Source organism: Falco naumanni, chromosome 6 (assembly GCF_017639655.2).
Source record: "Falco naumanni isolate bFalNau1 chromosome 6, bFalNau1.pat, whole genome shotgun sequence".
NCBI classification, from domain to species: Eukaryota; Metazoa; Chordata; class Aves; order Falconiformes; family Falconidae; genus Falco; species Falco naumanni.
Genome location: NC_054059.1, coordinates 38611397 through 38628238, shown reverse-complemented (window position 1 = coordinate 38628238; position 16842 = coordinate 38611397). Strand labels below are relative to the sequence as shown.

Below are 16842 nucleotides of genomic sequence, written 5' to 3'. Positions count from 1 at the left end.
GTGTGTGTGCTGCCTTTCTTTTAGAATTAAAAAATCCCAACATCCCTAGTCATTCCAGAAGAAACATGTGGATTCTGGAATAATTCAGGTGGTGGTTTTGTTTTCCTTATCTTTCAATATTTTCTTTCCTTAATTAGTGGTGGCAGAAAACTAACATGTGGTAAGATTTGAGAAACCACAATAACCATATTAGCTAAACGAGAGTAGATTTCCTTTCAGAGCTCTAACACACAAACAAAAACTAACTATATGTGGGAGCTTCATTTGCATAACATGCAGATTTTCAAATAGCTAAAAAGAAAAAAACCCTTTCCACTTGCCACAGTGCGAAGGTGAAGCACAAAGTGTCTGCAAGGAAGGCTGTCTGGGCTTTGTAACTGGGTCAAAAGAAAACGTGCTAAGAAGGTAAGTTGGACTGGTTAACTTGTATTAATTTTGGCATTCACCTACATGGTGAGTTCTTCACCTTCTGAAAGACTGTTCTCATGGTGAATATTGAATATATTGCAGACTAAAAGCACGAGATACATTTAAATTAGGAAACAGCTAAATACTGAACGAGATGAGCAATAGTTTTTGTAATGGATAAGCTAAAATTCTGATCTATTTTTTAATTAACCCTAAAAATTCTGATTTATCTTTTAATGACTCCCATTCCATGAAATTGTATTGATAATATTCAGCTGCTTCACAGCAGTATTTTAGTATTGCAAAATATTAATATTAAAATATATTAGAATATTTTAGTATTCCAAAAATAGGCTGTTATCTGAGAGGGATGCTAGAAGCTGTTGCTAGTAGCAGAAGTGCTTGTTTGAGTATGTACTGCAATCATCACGGGCCAGGTTAGTGATCTGAAGTCTCATACATGTTTGTAATACAGAGGGAACTTCTACTTCTGTTACTCTTTATTTGCTGCTTACATGACTGCCATGATCTGGGTTTGTGTAGTGAAGTTTGTAGTCTGCAACATGCAGATTCATCTCTTCAGTCCCAGAGTTATAAGAAAGAAGCACTTAAAAGGCCCACAAGGAAATGGACCAAAATGAAATATCAGCAATTTCCTTTACTGACATAGAATGTGCTTCTACTCTGAATTTGCTGTTTTTCACAAGATTTGAGCCCATGTTTCAAAATGTCAGACTCTGCAAGCAGGAATCTGTGGTTTGCTTCAGGCAGCATTTAGATAGAGAGTGAGTTCTTTGAAAACAGGATCTAGGCTGTCGTAGCATTGTCATTACAAAAAGTATATGCACCTCAGCTTATCAAGAGTAAATGTAGTGTTCCTTACAGCGCCTGAGGGACTAAAAATGATTTAAAAATTAAGCTTGTATTTTCTTTCCGTGAAGGTCCAGAAAATACCTTATGAGCCTCATCTGAAGCCCAAATCAAGTTAATTGGATGGTTTCCTTCACTACATTTTGACATGCAAGTAACAGCAAGTTAGCAAAAGAGTACAAAAATGCAGCTTAAAAAAGTAAAAGCCCCTCTTAGCAGAGGTTAAAAAGGTGACCTGAAAATGTGTGAAGTTTTAATGATGCAAATTGTTACGAATTATGAAATAAATAATACAGTGAAAAGAACTTCACTATTGTGATTAAGGATGTCTGGAAAGATTCACAAGATCTGGGCACCTTGCCAAACATCTAAATGTAGAAAACCATAAAACAGTGCAATTGTTTAGCACCTTCCACGACATCATTGCTCATGCACCCTCCCCACTCACGCCCCTGCCTCTGTGCTGCCCTCTTACATTGATCAACAGCTCAGCTCTCCTTGCTCATCAGCATAGGCCAATTAAAACATAGATGTTCTTCAGCAACTGTGGCAAGTCACTGAATCTGGACTGCTTCAGACAGTTAAGATACATTGCAGAGCTTGGTGGCTGCTAAGAATACAAGAACTGTCCCACAGACCGAAAGTCCATTCAGTGCCATGTCCTGCTTCTGAAGATAGCCAAAGGCAGACAACTGGAGAAAAGAACATCTGCCTCATGGCTTGTTCTTTGATATCTTTGCAACTTTCAGGAATCTGTCTTTTGACCATTACTTCACCCTTGGTCCTCTAACTGCAGCTGCTAGTTTGATTTATTAATAGAAACTTAAAATGGAGATAATATTAGTCGTCTGCTACAATTGCTTCTGTTGGCCTTCTGTCTTTACCTTTTTCTTCTCTGCCCTGAAGCTCACACATCTTCTTTCCTCCATATAACTGGACTTTACCAAACCATATTTCCAATGCTCAACTACTTTATGGATTTGATCATAACCTTCCCCAGATCTGTGATGACAGGGAACAGTTTAGTCCAAACAGTAATAAGGAAGCCAAATAAATCTTAGAGTGAGCTCATGGAAGTTATTGTAGTCACAATCCAGATAGATTTCATACTTTTTTTTTTTTTTTTGCTTTGCATGCATCAAACAGTGAAGACTGCTTTTCAGCAGCAACAATGAAATCACGCATGCACTGCGTCCCCTTATGCAGAAACACATAAGAAAAAAACCAGACGCATATTTCAGGATTTTAAAGTATTTCTGTGTTGTTCCATGCAAATATGTTGGGATTTTGTCATAGCTGAAGTCAAGGTCTTGGATCCTATGAAAATCATCTATCAAGAAAGGGAAAGTGCCTGTTTAAATGATTACGTACCATTACTTTAAATCTACTAGTCACATTTTGGCACTATCCAGCTTTTTTTGTTTCATTCACTGGGTACAGTTAGCAGAAAGCAGCACCATACTTAGGCTGCTAGGGAGCTCCTACTATTGTGATACACTCAGTTCTGAAAAAGACAAGCATGACACCTATCATACGGCATTTCTTTTAGATACAGCGTTCTGTTAATTTAATCATGCTTTACAAGGCTGCCTATATTAATGCCATCTGGTGTCTGTAATGAGAACACAAACTGCAACGGAATGTTCACACACACAATTTCTAAAATAAATAAGTTTGAAGGGGTTTTTTACTAGTTTTTGGTTTTGCTGCTAATGCAAACATCTAAGTTGTCAGAAACTAAGGTTTGGAAAAGAAATATTTATAGCATTTAAAATTAAAAAAACACAAAACGAAACATTTTCATGTCTAGTTCCAACTGACTTTAGCAACAGACCTGAACAGTGTGCACACAAACAACAAATGTTTGTGCCAAACAGGCAAATACAATTGCATTTTCCTTCTTTACCTGGGCATGTGCATGTGTTGTGTCCACAGTTCAGGCAAAACATTTGGATAATGTCAGCCTTGAGACAGACCAGATTATTATTTTTTTCTTCAGAAAACAGCTATTACTCAATTCAGTAATGAACACTTGTCTCAGTTTTGCAGTTCTACTCTAAGTGATCTTGTTGATTTAAATTATTAATGATTAAACTGCTCATCTGCATGACGTTAAGTGCACCCTTTGCAAAAATAGGCCAAAATTCAGAATGTGTTCTGAGCACAGTGACAATTACCATCCTACTTTTTGTGATTCTAATGCTAGCTTGATTATTAAAAAATAGTATAATTACATAGGTAGCCTAATTAGTAAATTATTTGCCTCCAGCTTGCATGTTTCCAGCATAGATAAGGTTAAATATTTTCCTTTGCATAAAAAAGCAGGTTGTTATTATTGCTCGTCAGGAGGAAGTGATGATTATTTCAATTGAGCCCTGTACCTTTAACTGATGCTGTTACTTCTTGGTTTTTGCATTAAAGTGTACTCGTGTTGAGGCTGCTGGTAAATGTGCTTAAGGCAGCCACAAAAGAATGTAACAGAATCACACATCCTCTTTCACCTGCTCTTCAGAGAATTTGCAAATCTGGTAAGTACTAAAATAAAATAGGCAATCTATAATGTAAGTATGTGTGATGAATGTATTAAACTGAGCTCGTTAGTAGGAGTGTAGTTACAATGGTGGATAATACTTAAAAAATACCTCTCAGTTCCTTCCAAGTACTGAGGATTTTTTTTTCTTTATAGAAATCTATCTTCTTCCTGAGTTATTTCTTTATCCATTATACTTTGCTTGTATAATTGAAATCATGATTTTGTATTCAAGTTTGTAGTTTAATCTTACTTTTGAGTACTCACACATTGCTTTCATAGTGAGAAGAAATATGATAATGTGGATGAAGTGAAAAAATAGCAAGCATAAAAATGCAAGGCTTATATATTTAATATTCAGAACGTAAGCTTGTGTGTACATGCACAGACATGTGCCTATATGTAGTATATAAACAATGTTAGAACACACACCTGCCCCCTTATATATATGGAAATATATTTTCTATAATTAACTAATACCTTAATGTTAATTAAAGCCATAAATACGCAAGTTATAAATTATAAAGGTGCCTACTGAAAGACTCTTAAAAAGATTTACATTGAAAAGAAAATTGTGTTTATAGGAGTTGTGATTCAACTTCCTCTGCAGCTGGTGCATCTTCTTAATAACTTTGGTGAATACTGTTTCAAAGCCAGAAAACGAAATCAGCTCAAGAGATTTAAATGAGGTCCTCAATCCGATCTCTGCAATTCTGGTTTCAGTCTGAGTCTTTCTTGACTACTTTCATACCAGCCATCCTCAGGAAGCTTTTGCTGGACAATGGAAGTCCTTTTCTGAATAGAGTTGTGACTGGCGGTGCCTTTGCGAATTCCTGTAGCGTTAGGGAGGGTATGCAGTTCTTCCATGATGAACAGTTGTGGTTCCCTACAGCTTTCTGCTGAGCTAGGTTAAGAACTAGGGAGCCCTTCTTCTAGGGCTAATCTGAAGAGATCTCCTTTCTTAGCCCTCCTTGCAGGCTGTAGGAAACACCTGTGCTCCCTTTCTTCTAAATGCCCCCACTCTGTCTTGTTCCTTCTACACTGTCCTGGTTTCAGCTGGGACAGAGCAAATTTTCTTCCTAGTAGCTGGTGCAGTGCCGTGTTTTGGGTTTCGTGTGAGAACAGTGAGCACACTGATGTTTTTAGTTGTTGATAAATAATGTTTATACTAAGCCAAGGACCTTTCAGTTTCTTGGTCCCTGCCAGTGAGAGGGTTGGAGGGGCACGAGAAATTGGGAGAGGACCCAGCCAGGACAGCTGACCTGAACTGGCCAAAGGGGTGTTCCATCCCATAGAATGTCATGATGAGTATATAAACTGGGGGATGTTGGCCAGGGCCTCTGCTTGGGGGCTGGCTGGGCATCGGTCAGCGGGTGGTGAGCAACTGTGGTGTGCATACTTGGTTAGGGTTTTTTTCCCTTCCTTTTGGATTTTATTCCTCTCCCCTTCTTGCTCCTTTTCATTACAATTGTTGTTGTTATTATTATTATTTCAATTATTAAATTGTTCTTATCTCAATCCTTGGGTTTTACCTTATTCTTAATTCCCCTCCCCATCCTGCTCGGGGGGGGGGGGGGGGGGGGGGGGGCAGTGAACGAGCGGCTGTATGGTACTTAGTTGCCAGCTGGGGCTAAACCATGACATACACGTTACACTAATGTTTGGGAGTGGCTTTGGCTAAATGGAATGAAGAGTGAATATTTTACAAAGAATATATGCTGTCAGGGTCTTTCTGTGTATTTTAGCCATGTATGTCCTAGAAAGATCTGACTGACAGATACCTAGAAAAGTATTTTTCTTGCAACAATAAAATAACAGTTTCTGGAATAGTACCTTAGACAGGTAGCCTTTCAGTGCTGTGTAGCTGAAGAGTTACTGCAGTTGCAGCCAAGAGCAAAGGGTAACTGGAACACCAAGGAAGGCCATGAGTGTCTGACTGGATGTTATCAGGGGAGGGTAAAGCAGCAGATGGAGACTAGAGTTGCTCAAAGATGGGCTGGGGACCACAGCCCCAGCTGAACTGTACAGCTTACCTGCTTGCCTTATATATCTTTGCACTTCTGAGAGGCACTTTAAATGGTTTAAAGCTTTCTTCTGAAGGTGTTCAACTGCTTTCAGGCTGTCAAATTCCTACAGCTGCTAAAAATCAGCTTTGAAAAGCCAGCAGAGGAAGCTGGAGAGCTGGTTAAAGATTTATTTAAAGGGCAGGAAAGCCAGAGAAGCTGTCATGCTTAAGCAACATCATATAGTGTGGGTCTTTACCCATCTGCAGCCCTCTGCCATGAGTCAGAGAGAGTCTCATCCTCATTATGCTTTTGGAGAATGTTCAGTCCTTTCCCTCCCTCAGTTTCCCAGTTATGTCTGGACCACATCTGCCCCACTTTTACAGGTTATCTGTCTGTCTCTCTCTTTCAAAATTCAGGCAATTCCAGAGCAGGGGGCATTTGTTTATCTAGACCTAAAGTCTAAAGTTGCCATTCACAGCCTTTGCAAACATGGGACTTCATGTCACCCAGTCCCTGCAGTCACCGCAGTGCTGGGATGTGCTATTCCTGCGGAGCGGCTGAAGGAGAGGAGGGCTGAGCTCATGCCAGGGAATGCCGAGGAACCGAACCTCCTGCCTGTGGGTTCCTGTGCACGGTTAAACAAGTCATTTAAGCCCAGCTTCGTGCATGTGGCATCCAGAGGCATGTTCCCCATTTTATCTGTCTGTGACTTTAGACTCTGTGGTCTGATTTGCAGAAGTCTGAGCCTGGCTGCAGCCAGAGTCAATGGCTTTCCTTTATGTAACTGAAATTCTTTATAACGCTAAATATGCTTAAAAGTGATGGTGGGGGGCACCCAAGCAGGCACGTACTGTATTGACTCAGAGCCCAGGCTCCTTCTCTGTAAAATAAAGGTAGTAACACCTTGTCACCCCAGGGTGTGGTGCAAATTAATTAATTACCATTTGTAAAACACGTAGTTATCAGAGCGATAAATTGAGTTGTTCTCTCAGCCTGTAACACACAGGCCCATGCACTGAACACATGCACCCCGGCGCTCTCCACCCGCCTCACGGGCGCGATACAACAGGGCAAGTGATGCGAAGTGAAAAGTGCTGAGATACAGAGTAAAAAAATAAAAATTAAAATAATAACGGCACAGGAAAGATTAAAGCGCCGCCAGGCAGAGGCGGGGGGGGGGGGGGGGGGGGGGGCGCCGCCGGCGGGAGCTTCCAGCGCGCGGGAGCCGGAAGTAGCGCGCGGGCGGTCCCGGGGCGGGGGATCGCGGGGGGCGGGGGCGGCACCCCGGGGAAGGGCTCGAGGTCCCGGCGGGGTGGTGGGCGCTGGGCTCGGAGTTAAAGCCCACCCAGCCGGAGCTGGTGAGGAAGGAGACAGTACAAGGGGTGGGTCTAATGTGAGCGCCCTGACTCTTCTCCTGGGGAAAAGGTAAGTGCCTGGCTCAGGTGTGTGCGGGCTGGTACAACAGGCGGCCGAGTTGCAGGAAAAAGGCTGCCAGTATCAGAGGTCCGGGGCGGAGGTAGACAGGTGGTTTCAGAGCTGTGCTCCTGGAGCAGACGCCACAGAGAATGAGGCACCTTGGACCCGGGTGACCCGCAAAAGCAGGACTCCGCTTCAGCGGCCACCCTCCTGCACCACAACCAGGAACAGATGGGAAGCTCAAACAGCCACAGACACCCACGAGCAAGGTCTGCGTGGAGATACTGCCCCAGCAGCACCGTGGTTACTGCAAAAAGAAACGTGGGGTGGGCGCAGTGGGTGCCTGTGTCACAGGGCGCTGAGGCGCCCATGCAGCCACGTCAGGTTTGCTGCCCCCCGGGAGCCGAGGTCTGAGATGGTGCCGAGAGGGTGCCGCAGCTTGTCAAGAGCACAGACTGCCATGCACTGCCACTCTTTCACCTGGGCACAAATGACACCATAAGCCGGAACCTGGGCAGAATCGAGGAAGCTTGAATACAAAGCTCTGGGGATGCAAGTGGCTATGTACTTTTTAGGAAAGACGGGCCAGCAAGGCAAGGTGGTGGGGTTGCTCTTTATGTGAGGGAGCAACTGGGATGTATCGAGCTCTCCCGTGGGGTGGATGCAGAACAAGTCAAGAGCTTATGGATAAAGATTCAGAGACAGGCCAACACAGGGGATGCTGTTGTGGGTGTTTGCTACAGGCCACCCGATCAGGAAGAGGAAGCCAATGAGGCCTTTTACAGACAGTTGGAGGTAGCCCCACTGCCACAGGCCCTGGTTCTCATGGGGGACTTCAACCACCCCCATATCTGCTGCAAAGACAACACAGCTAGGCACACACAGTCCAGGAGGCTCCTGCAGAGCATTGATGATAATTTTTTCAATGCAGGTGGTGGACAAGCTAACGAGACAAGGTGCACTCCTGGACCTTGTACTCACAAAGAAGGACTGGTTGGGGGCAGTCTTGGCTGCAGTGACCATGAGATGGTGGAGTTCAGGTTCCTGTGTGGAGGAAGCAGGGCAACAAAGTAGGACTGCAGACCTGGACTACAGGAGAGCTAACTTTGGCCTCATCAAGGACCTCCTTGCAGGAATCCCATGGGTCAGGGCTCTAGGTGCAGGTGTCCAAGAGACCTGGCTAACATTCAAGCATCTCTTCCTCCAAGCTCAAGATAGGTGCATCCCTATGAGTAAGATATTGAGCAAAGGGGACAGGAGGCCTGCATGGACAAGTAAGGAGCTTCTGGCAAACCTCAAATGGAAGAAGGAAGTTTATGGGATGTGGAAAAAGGGACAGGCCACTTGGGAGGAATATGGGGTGTGGTCAGAACATGCAGGGAGGTGACCAGCAAAGCTAAAGTCCATTTGGAATTAAATCTGGCAAGGGCAACAAGAAAGGCTTCCTCAAGTACATCAGTAGGAAAAGGATAACTAGGGAAAATGCGGCCCGCTGCTGAATGAGGTGGGTGCCATGGTGACAAAGGACACAGAGAAGGTGGAGTTACTGAATGCCATCTTTGCTTCAGTCTTTACTGCCAAGGCTGGCCCTCAGGTTTCCCAGAGTCTGGAGGCAAGAGAGGAAGTCTGAAGAAATGAAAACTTCCCCTTGGTCAAGGAGGATCATGTTGGAGGTCACTTAAGCAAACCTGACACCCACAAATCCATGGGCTCCAATGCGATGCACTCCCAAGTGCTGAGGGAGCTGGCAGATGTTATTGCCAAGCCATTCTTCATCATCTTTGAAAGGTCATGGGGAACAGGAGAGGTGCCTGAGGACTGGAGGAAAGCCAATGTCCCTCTAGTCTTCAAAAAGGGTAAGAAGGAAGACCCAGGAAACTACAGGCTGGTCAGCCTCACCTCCACCTCTGGAAAGGTGATGGAACAGCTCATCCTGAACATCATCTCAAAGCATGTGGAGGAAAAGAAGGTTATCAGGTATAATCAACATGGATTCACCAAGGTGAAATCACACCTGACCAACCCGATCGCCTTCTGTGATGGAATGAGTGGATGGGTTGATGAGGGGAGAGCAGTGGATGTTGTCTACCTTGACCTCTGAGAGGCTTTTGACACTGCCTCCCGTAACATCCTCGTAGGTGAGCTTTGGAGGTGTGGGGTAGATGAGTGGGCAGTGAGGTGGACTGAGAGCTGGCTGAATGGCAGAGCTCAGAGGGTTGTGATCAATGGCACAGAGCTTGGCTGGAGGCCTGTAGCTAGTGGTGTTCCCCAGGGGTCACTACTGGGTCCAGTCCTGTTCAGCTTACTGATCAATGACCTGGATGAGGGGACAAGGTGCACCCTCAGCAAGTTTGCTGATGATACAAAGCCAGCAGGAGTGGCTGACACACCAGGAGGCTGCGCTGCCATTCAGTGAGACCTGGGCAGGCTGGAGAGTTGGGCAGAGAGGAACCTAATGGAGTTCAGGAAAGGCAAGTGTAGGGTCCTGTAGTTGGGGATGAACAAGCCCACGCACCAGTACAGGCTGGGGACTGACCTGCTGGAAGGCAGCTCTGCTGAGAATGACCTGGGAGTTCTGGTGCACAGCAAGTTGCCCATGAGCCAGCAGTGTGCCCTGGTGGCCAAGAAGGCCAATGGGATCCTGGGGTGCATTAGGAATAGTGTGGCCATCAGGTCAAGGGAGATGATCATCCCCCTCCACTCTGCCCTGGTGAGGCCCCATCTGGAGTGCTGTGTCCAGTTCTGGACTTCCTAGTTCAAGGGAGAGAGACAGGGAACTATTGGGAGGGTCCAGTGGAGGGCTGTGAAGACGATCAGGGGACTGGAGCATCTCCCTTATGAGGAAAGGCTGAGAGAGCTGGGTCTGTTCAGCCTGGACGAGAGGAGACTGAGAGGGGATCTTACCAATGTCCAGAAGTATCTTAAGGGTGAGTGTCAAGAGGATGGGGCCAGGCTCTTTTTAGTGGTACCCAGCGACAGGACAAGGGGCACCAGGCACAAACTGCAACATAAGAAGTTCCATTTGCTGCCCAGAGAGGCTGTGGAGTTTCCTTCTCTGGAGACATTCAAAACCTGCCTGGACACAATTCTGTGCAACCTGCTCTAGGTGAACCTGCTTTAGCAGGGGGTTGGGCTAGATGATCTCCAGAGGTCCCTTCCAACCCTGGCCATTCTGTGATTACTGTTATGGAGTGTACTGAGGTAGTGCTGTCTATTTGCTTCGTATTTACCTCAATACATTGATTGCCATTGTCATACAGGATTTCTGAAAGTAAAACTTAATTTACTTTCATTTCTTGTGGTGCAATTTGTGAAGTAAAAGCCACTTATTGTCATATATTTTTATTAGCTGTATGAATAAACATTCCATATGTAAGATTGTGCTTTTAATGATACTGATACAAACCATCCACTTTCCCCAACTGCATTGCGCTGCAGAGATGTGTGATTTGTTGAGATGCGCCTGTGTATTGTTGATATAGTTGAAGTGAAGAGATTCTTTGAATAAATGTTTTATTTCCAATTGTGTTTTTTCTGTTTGTTCACATTTCTTGTGCTGGTTTCCCAATCCACTTTATTTTCTTTTCAGAAACTCTTGGGAAAGCATTTTGAAGTTATTCTTCACATATTTTTCTTTCTGAGAAGTGTACTGCCAAAATGAGTTTTGTAAGTACTTAATAAACTATGTTAGCACATCAATAAAGCAATGAATCTGGAAGTCCCAGGTCTTTGCGGCTGCTGGTCCAAATGCCCTAATCTCAGGAGTGATTAGCTGAAGGCGGGGGGGGGGGTGGGGTTCTGACAGCAGAGTTCACTGTCGAAGCACACTGTTTATTGGGTTTGCACTCACCAAATATAACTACAGGTTTGGTGTTTGTGGAGCAGGTTACTGTCTGAGGCTACCCATCCTGGATTGTCTGTCTAGCTGAGTGGAGAGAATTAATCATTATTTGGGCTTAATTTAGCCAAGCTAAGTTAGTATCAGCTAGAAAGGCCTGTTCCTCTCCCTTGATGTTAAAGGAAGCCTAGACCCCCTACTTCAAATACAGACTTTTATACTGTAGAGTCTTCCATGAGGACAGACTAATCCTTTCTGCATAATGTATTTGAAGATGGAGACCTTTGGGCCATCCAAAAAGATTATCTCCGTGTTCATAACTTAATTAACATTTTATGAAGTTCCCTAGTTAGTTCTTACAAGTCTCCTCCACAGTGTTAAATGCATTTGCAATTGTGGTGTGTGTGGTCAGTGGAAACAGTGTAAAACACGTAGCGTGTGTGGTCTGTCTTGAGATGAGTTTGATACAGACTTGAAGCTGAGACATGGAAAGGACTGAACAGAAGTATTACAGTTATCATAAGGGAAATGTCATTTCCATTTCAAGTCAGCAAGCCATATAATACTTGTATACTGATTTTTTTGAAAGATTTCCAAATGTATGACTTTGTTATCTATCATCTTTCTACTATATAGAAATTAGAGCACCTATGTGTTAACTGATGATCTTCTTTTTTTGCAGACAGAGCCTCGTACCACAGATTATCAATATTATTCAGACTATGCTTCTTTAATCACACAGCCTTGTTCTAAGTTGGAAGTCCGGAACTTCACAAAAGCATTTTTGCCAGTTGCATATTCATTAATTTGTATCATCGGCCTAGTTGGTAACATCTTTGTAGTGATGACCTTTGCTTTATATGAAAGAACCAAGTCCATGACGGATGTGTACCTCTTGAACATGGCCATAGCAGACATACTGTTTGTTCTCACTCTCCCACTGTGGGCAGTGAATTATGCTGCTGACAAATGGATTTTTGGTGATTTCATTTGCAAAATGACAAGAGGTATCTATGCAATCAACTTCAGCTGTGGCATGCTGCTTTTGGCCTTTATCAGCGTGGACCGGTACATCGCTATCGTACAAGCAACAAAATCATTTAAACTCAGGGCAAGAACACTTGCATATAGTAAACTCATTTGTTTGGTTGTGTGGGCATCATCAATTTTAATCTCTAGTTCTTCTTTTCTATACAGTGAAAGTTACAGCTTCTCCGTCAATGAAACCAAACAGATTTGTGATCACAGATTTGACAGAATGTCTGAAAGCACGATGCTGAAATCACTGCTGCTGTGTCTACAAGTTGGATTTGGATTTTTTATACCTTTCATATTCATGATTTTTTGCTATACATTCATTGTCAGATCCTTACAACAAGCTCAGAATTCAAAAAAAACCAAAGCAATCCGTGTGATCATTTTAATTGTAGCTGTTTTCCTAGTTTGCCAGGTACCTTATAACATTGTTCTTCTTTTGACAGCTGTAAATATGGGCAAGATAGACAAATCTTGTGACAATGACAAGATAATGGCCTATGCAAAATACACCACTGAAGCCATAGCATTTTTACACTGTTGCATGAACCCTGTGCTCTATGCGTTTATTGGAGTGAAGTTCAGAAGTTATTTCATGAAGATAATGAAGGACCTATGGTGCATGAGAGACAAAATATACCATAAACGTTGTTCAAAGACAAACTCTGATATTTGTCATTCAAGACAGACTAGTGAAATTCTGACTGACAATGGATCTTCTTTTACTATGTAATACGATTTGAACTGTATTACTGAAGGACTCTTCCCACCGAGCAACCTAAACCAGTGTCACTGTGCCTGTGACAAGTCATTTGGGCTTCTCTGCAACTCTAAGGGAGCTCCAACTATCTACAACTTTTTTCAGGAAAAGAAATAAGATAAAAGAGTAACACTGTACTGTGGAAAACTGAAATCTTATTTACCTCTCTCAACATTCATGCTCTTCTAAAGTGCACTTTCTTAGAATTATCAGGAAAGTGAAGTTTACAGAGGAACCCTCCTTGTTTTCTAGGGAAAATTGCATCTCATCTGTCCTACATCACTGAAATATCCCTAAAGTACTACATAAATTAATCAAGTTATATCCAGGCTCATTCTGTTTACATTTATGTTATTTCTGTTAATCACTGCTACTGGAAATCCTATTTAAGTGTAGGTTTCCACTGTGCTTCTGTTACAGAAAGGTCACACTGTGGCAATACTGACCTAAAGAGATGGCATTTTGAGCAAAGCACGTCAAGGAAAGCAAACAGAGAAATGAAGAAACAGGGTTAAGGCAGCTGACAGAGCTGGGCTTAGGGGTTAGGTCTCGTGAGTCTTTGCCCAGTTCTACACTCCACCTGCTCATCAGGAGTTGCTTACACCAGGGATGAGGCTCGTCAAAGCCAACAGTGACAGGTCTACTAAACAGAAAATTAGAAAAAAAGAAAATTATTAATCAAAGAGAACACTGAAATATCTACTGAAATTATCTTCTGAACAGAGAACAGCGCTTTGCTTGAGAGATGCTTCTCTTCATTGGCACAGGATTCAGATGCTGGAATCCATCAAAGCTGATAAGCTGGTGAATATCTCTGCAAAAAGTTGTTTCTTTCTAGCTGAAATCTCTTCACACTCCGCTTTTAAAAAGGCAACAAACTGTACAGAACCGCAGTTATTCCAACACTTCTTGTTGGAACTTGATTGGTGACAAAACATGATGCATTTCTTGGTATTTAGCAGCCATTAGCAAAGTTTCCTTAGGAAAGGATTTTCTAGCACAAATCTGCATATATAAAATTTGCTTTATTTGCTTCAGAAATTATTAAGGACTATATCTAAAAATGAGACCATAATCTGTCTTAATTCAGACAGAATTTTTACTGAGTCAGCATTTGGCTCACTATGAATATAGAAATATTTATAATAAATGCCATTAGTTTTACCCAGCTGTGACTTTTCAGCAAATCTTCAGTGGATCTTCTACTCATTGAGTGAGCTTCACCACACTGTAGCAGTCATGATGGGATGGCAAGGTAGACAGGAGCAGGAGCTGGAGGGCAGAGGGGCAGGATGGATGAGGGAGGAAGAGCACCATAGTTTGTCGTCTGCTGAAGTACCTACCAGCCCTCTGGAGTTCTGCTGCAATGTGAGCGTAAGCCATGATGGTGTCTGCATTTGTTGTTGTGTGGGACATTACACTCCTACAGCTGTGTCAATTAATGCAATCTGCAGCTTGCTCTTTACCTTGGTGGTTTTGGTTTTTTTAAAGTTCATGGCTGAAGAGACAGCAGAGCTGGGATCACTAACCATGTCATTCAGTGGCAACGCAAAAGGTCAAGAAACGACAGTGGTGGAGCTGAAGATCCCTTGAGGAAGGGCATTGATATGGCATGACACGAAACTAGTGCTGCCTTGGCAGGTGCAGTCCAGCCTTGTTTACAGTGAGGTTTTTAAATATCAGCGCCAGGTGTGATAAGGATTGCATATATTTATCATGACTGAATAGCAACTTAGGCAAGAATATGATACAAAATTATGTAAGTGCAGATGCATGCATTTGCTGTATATAGCACTGATGATTTTCTGGAAGAGGATTTGGCAAATAAAAAATGAAACTGAAAAGGAAAAAAATCCCCTCAGATCTAAGAGTTTCTTGCTACATTTATTGCCTTGAGACATTCTCTTATTCAGTGCAAAATGTCCCACACCTGAACAATGTAGCGTCTCTCCCTCAGAGGCTGTGTGAGGTGTGCCGTAGGGCGACATGTCCATGACTGGAGCTCACTGAGTGCTGTGGTGGCTCTTGGGCAGAGCCCCGCAAGGCTCAAAAGACACCCCCACCCTCCCACCGGTCCTGCTGCCGTGCCTGCACTGGCCTTCAGCCACTGAACACCTCAAGCACTGCCCTGATGGCTGCCGGGCTGGGGTTGAGGGGTGAGACGGTGGCCGAGGGGCAGTCCCTGCCCCTGTCACTGTCACCATCCCACCGGAGGGGGCTCACTGACAGACCCTGGGCAGAGAGGGAGGGCCCTGGGGCAGGGCGAGCCACCACAGCCTTCGTGGAGGGGTTCCTGGCAGAAAGGGCATCCTCCCTTGGGGTGAGGGAGCAGGGGGAAGATAGCAAAGCTCTGTCCCGCAGGCTGGGACCTTCCCCAGGGAAAGAGGCCCACCAGGCTGCCTCATGTGTCACCAGTCCCTGGCAGCTGTGAGGGACCCTAGAGATTTGGGAATGATGGTGGTGGGACACCTGCCTCATGCGGGAGGCAACACAGCCTGCCGGCTGCTGTCTCGTGGAAAGGCAAAATGCTCACTGGAAATGATGTTGAAAAGCAGAAAACATACCCAGCTGTTCCCTGATTCCCATGGGTGAGGAGTGTTGCTAAGGGAAGGGGAACACGGTGCTTCAGCTATGAGTTTTGTCAATGTCGAGGCCTCACTAAAAATCCTGCTTGAGGTACAGCCAGTGCAAATGATGGCCCTGTCTCTGGAGAAATGGGGTGAAGGACAGGACGGGCTCTCAAGGGGCTGCTGAGCAGGCAGAGCCTCAGCTCCCACATACGGTGTGCTGGCTTTCTTACTCCAATTTTGAGGGCAGCTACAGAATGGAAGTATGGGTGGCTACAAATGTAATTGACATTCAATACCTTCTTACCATTTTTTGTGAAATATACCATAAGGTAAAAGAGCAAGACCAGTTCAGAGCGAAAACAGCAGAGGAGAGCCCCACTGCTCAATGTGCAGCAGTGGATGGGGTGGCCACAGTGGTGGGTTGGCCAGTGGATGTTGCTGACGGGCCCCCAGATATTCTGTTTTCCTTCGGTGACCATGTCACCAGAACTGGCAGGTGAGCTGGGGTTGGTGTTGGGAGTTTAGGACATGAAAAGAGCACACATATATAGGAACTTGGGTGTTACTTTCACTGCTTATGAAGTAAGTTTTCAGAGCTTGCTATAGATGCTGCTTTTTATTATTATTTTCATGTTGTGGTAGCTGTGCAGTACACTGCATAGCAAATATGTAGTGAAATTTTCTTTTTTGTTGCATGTATCCCATCTGCTGTTTTGAAGAAAATAGTCTTATTTTTATATAAGTCCTCATTTCTTACCACATTTAAAGAAAGAAAGATACATGCTGCGCTGCGTTGTGTTGCACACACAGAAGATGTGGCTATAAGCTTCGAGAAGACAATGCATATCTTCTTCCTCCACCTGGGGACTGCGTTGTGGTAGTGGCTGCACGTACAAGGTCTCTGCTTGTTAGTAGGTTCCATTCTGCTTTTGATGGCTCTGTGGTGGCCCTGCTTGACCCTTTGCATTCAAGCAGTTCAGAAGGAGGTGGGTCATCAGTACATGGTGTTAAATAAAGGCATAATATCTCAGTGCAGACAGCCTAAAGCTAATCCTGTTTTCTGACACATATCATCTGGAAAATGGACCTAATTTATTATTTAGCTCCCCATAAAAAGTGGCAACTTGCTTCCCTTTAAATTTCATGTGCTATCTTTTCTGTTTATGTATTAGTTTTCTTATAATAATAATTACTATGAGCTGGTGAACCTGCAAAAGAGTCACAGTGAGCACAGGAGATCAAAGTAATTTTGGGCTTGCTACTAGCAAGGAAAGGCAGAAGAAAGAAAATGAAAACTATATACAAAAATAAGTAACAGTTGGAGATGATGAGTGAAAACTGAAGAGAAACACAAAAAACCAGTCTAGAGAGGAACATTTTTGTGATGGAAGGTTATTGATAATGATAAT

The 16842-nt window shown here is 43.8% G+C and overlaps 1 protein-coding gene across 4 annotated transcripts; it reads left to right on the top strand.

Moving 5' to 3' along the window:
• The first annotated feature begins 326 nt into the window (after nt 1–326).
• Nucleotides 327–13534, top strand: CCR6 (C-C motif chemokine receptor 6). 4 transcript variants are annotated; one of them, XM_040599171.1, is made up of 4 exons: nt 327–405; nt 3700–3806; nt 10820–10896; nt 11751–13534. In XM_040599171.1, the coding sequence occupies exons 3-4, from the start codon at nt 10888–10890 to the stop codon at nt 12834–12836; spliced, it is 1095 nt and encodes a 364-aa protein (XP_040455105.1). In that variant the 5' UTR covers nt 327–405; nt 3700–3806; nt 10820–10887; the 3' UTR covers nt 12837–13534. The 4 variants fall into 4 exon arrangements, with proteins under 4 accessions (XP_040455105.1, XP_040455102.1, XP_040455103.1 ...); XM_040599168.1 differs by lacking the exons at nt 327–405; nt 3700–3806 and adding exons at nt 7095–7239; nt 8162–8374; XM_040599169.1 differs by lacking the exons at nt 327–405; nt 3700–3806 and adding an exon at nt 7095–7239.
• The last annotated feature ends 3308 nt before the right edge of the window (nt 13535–16842 follow it).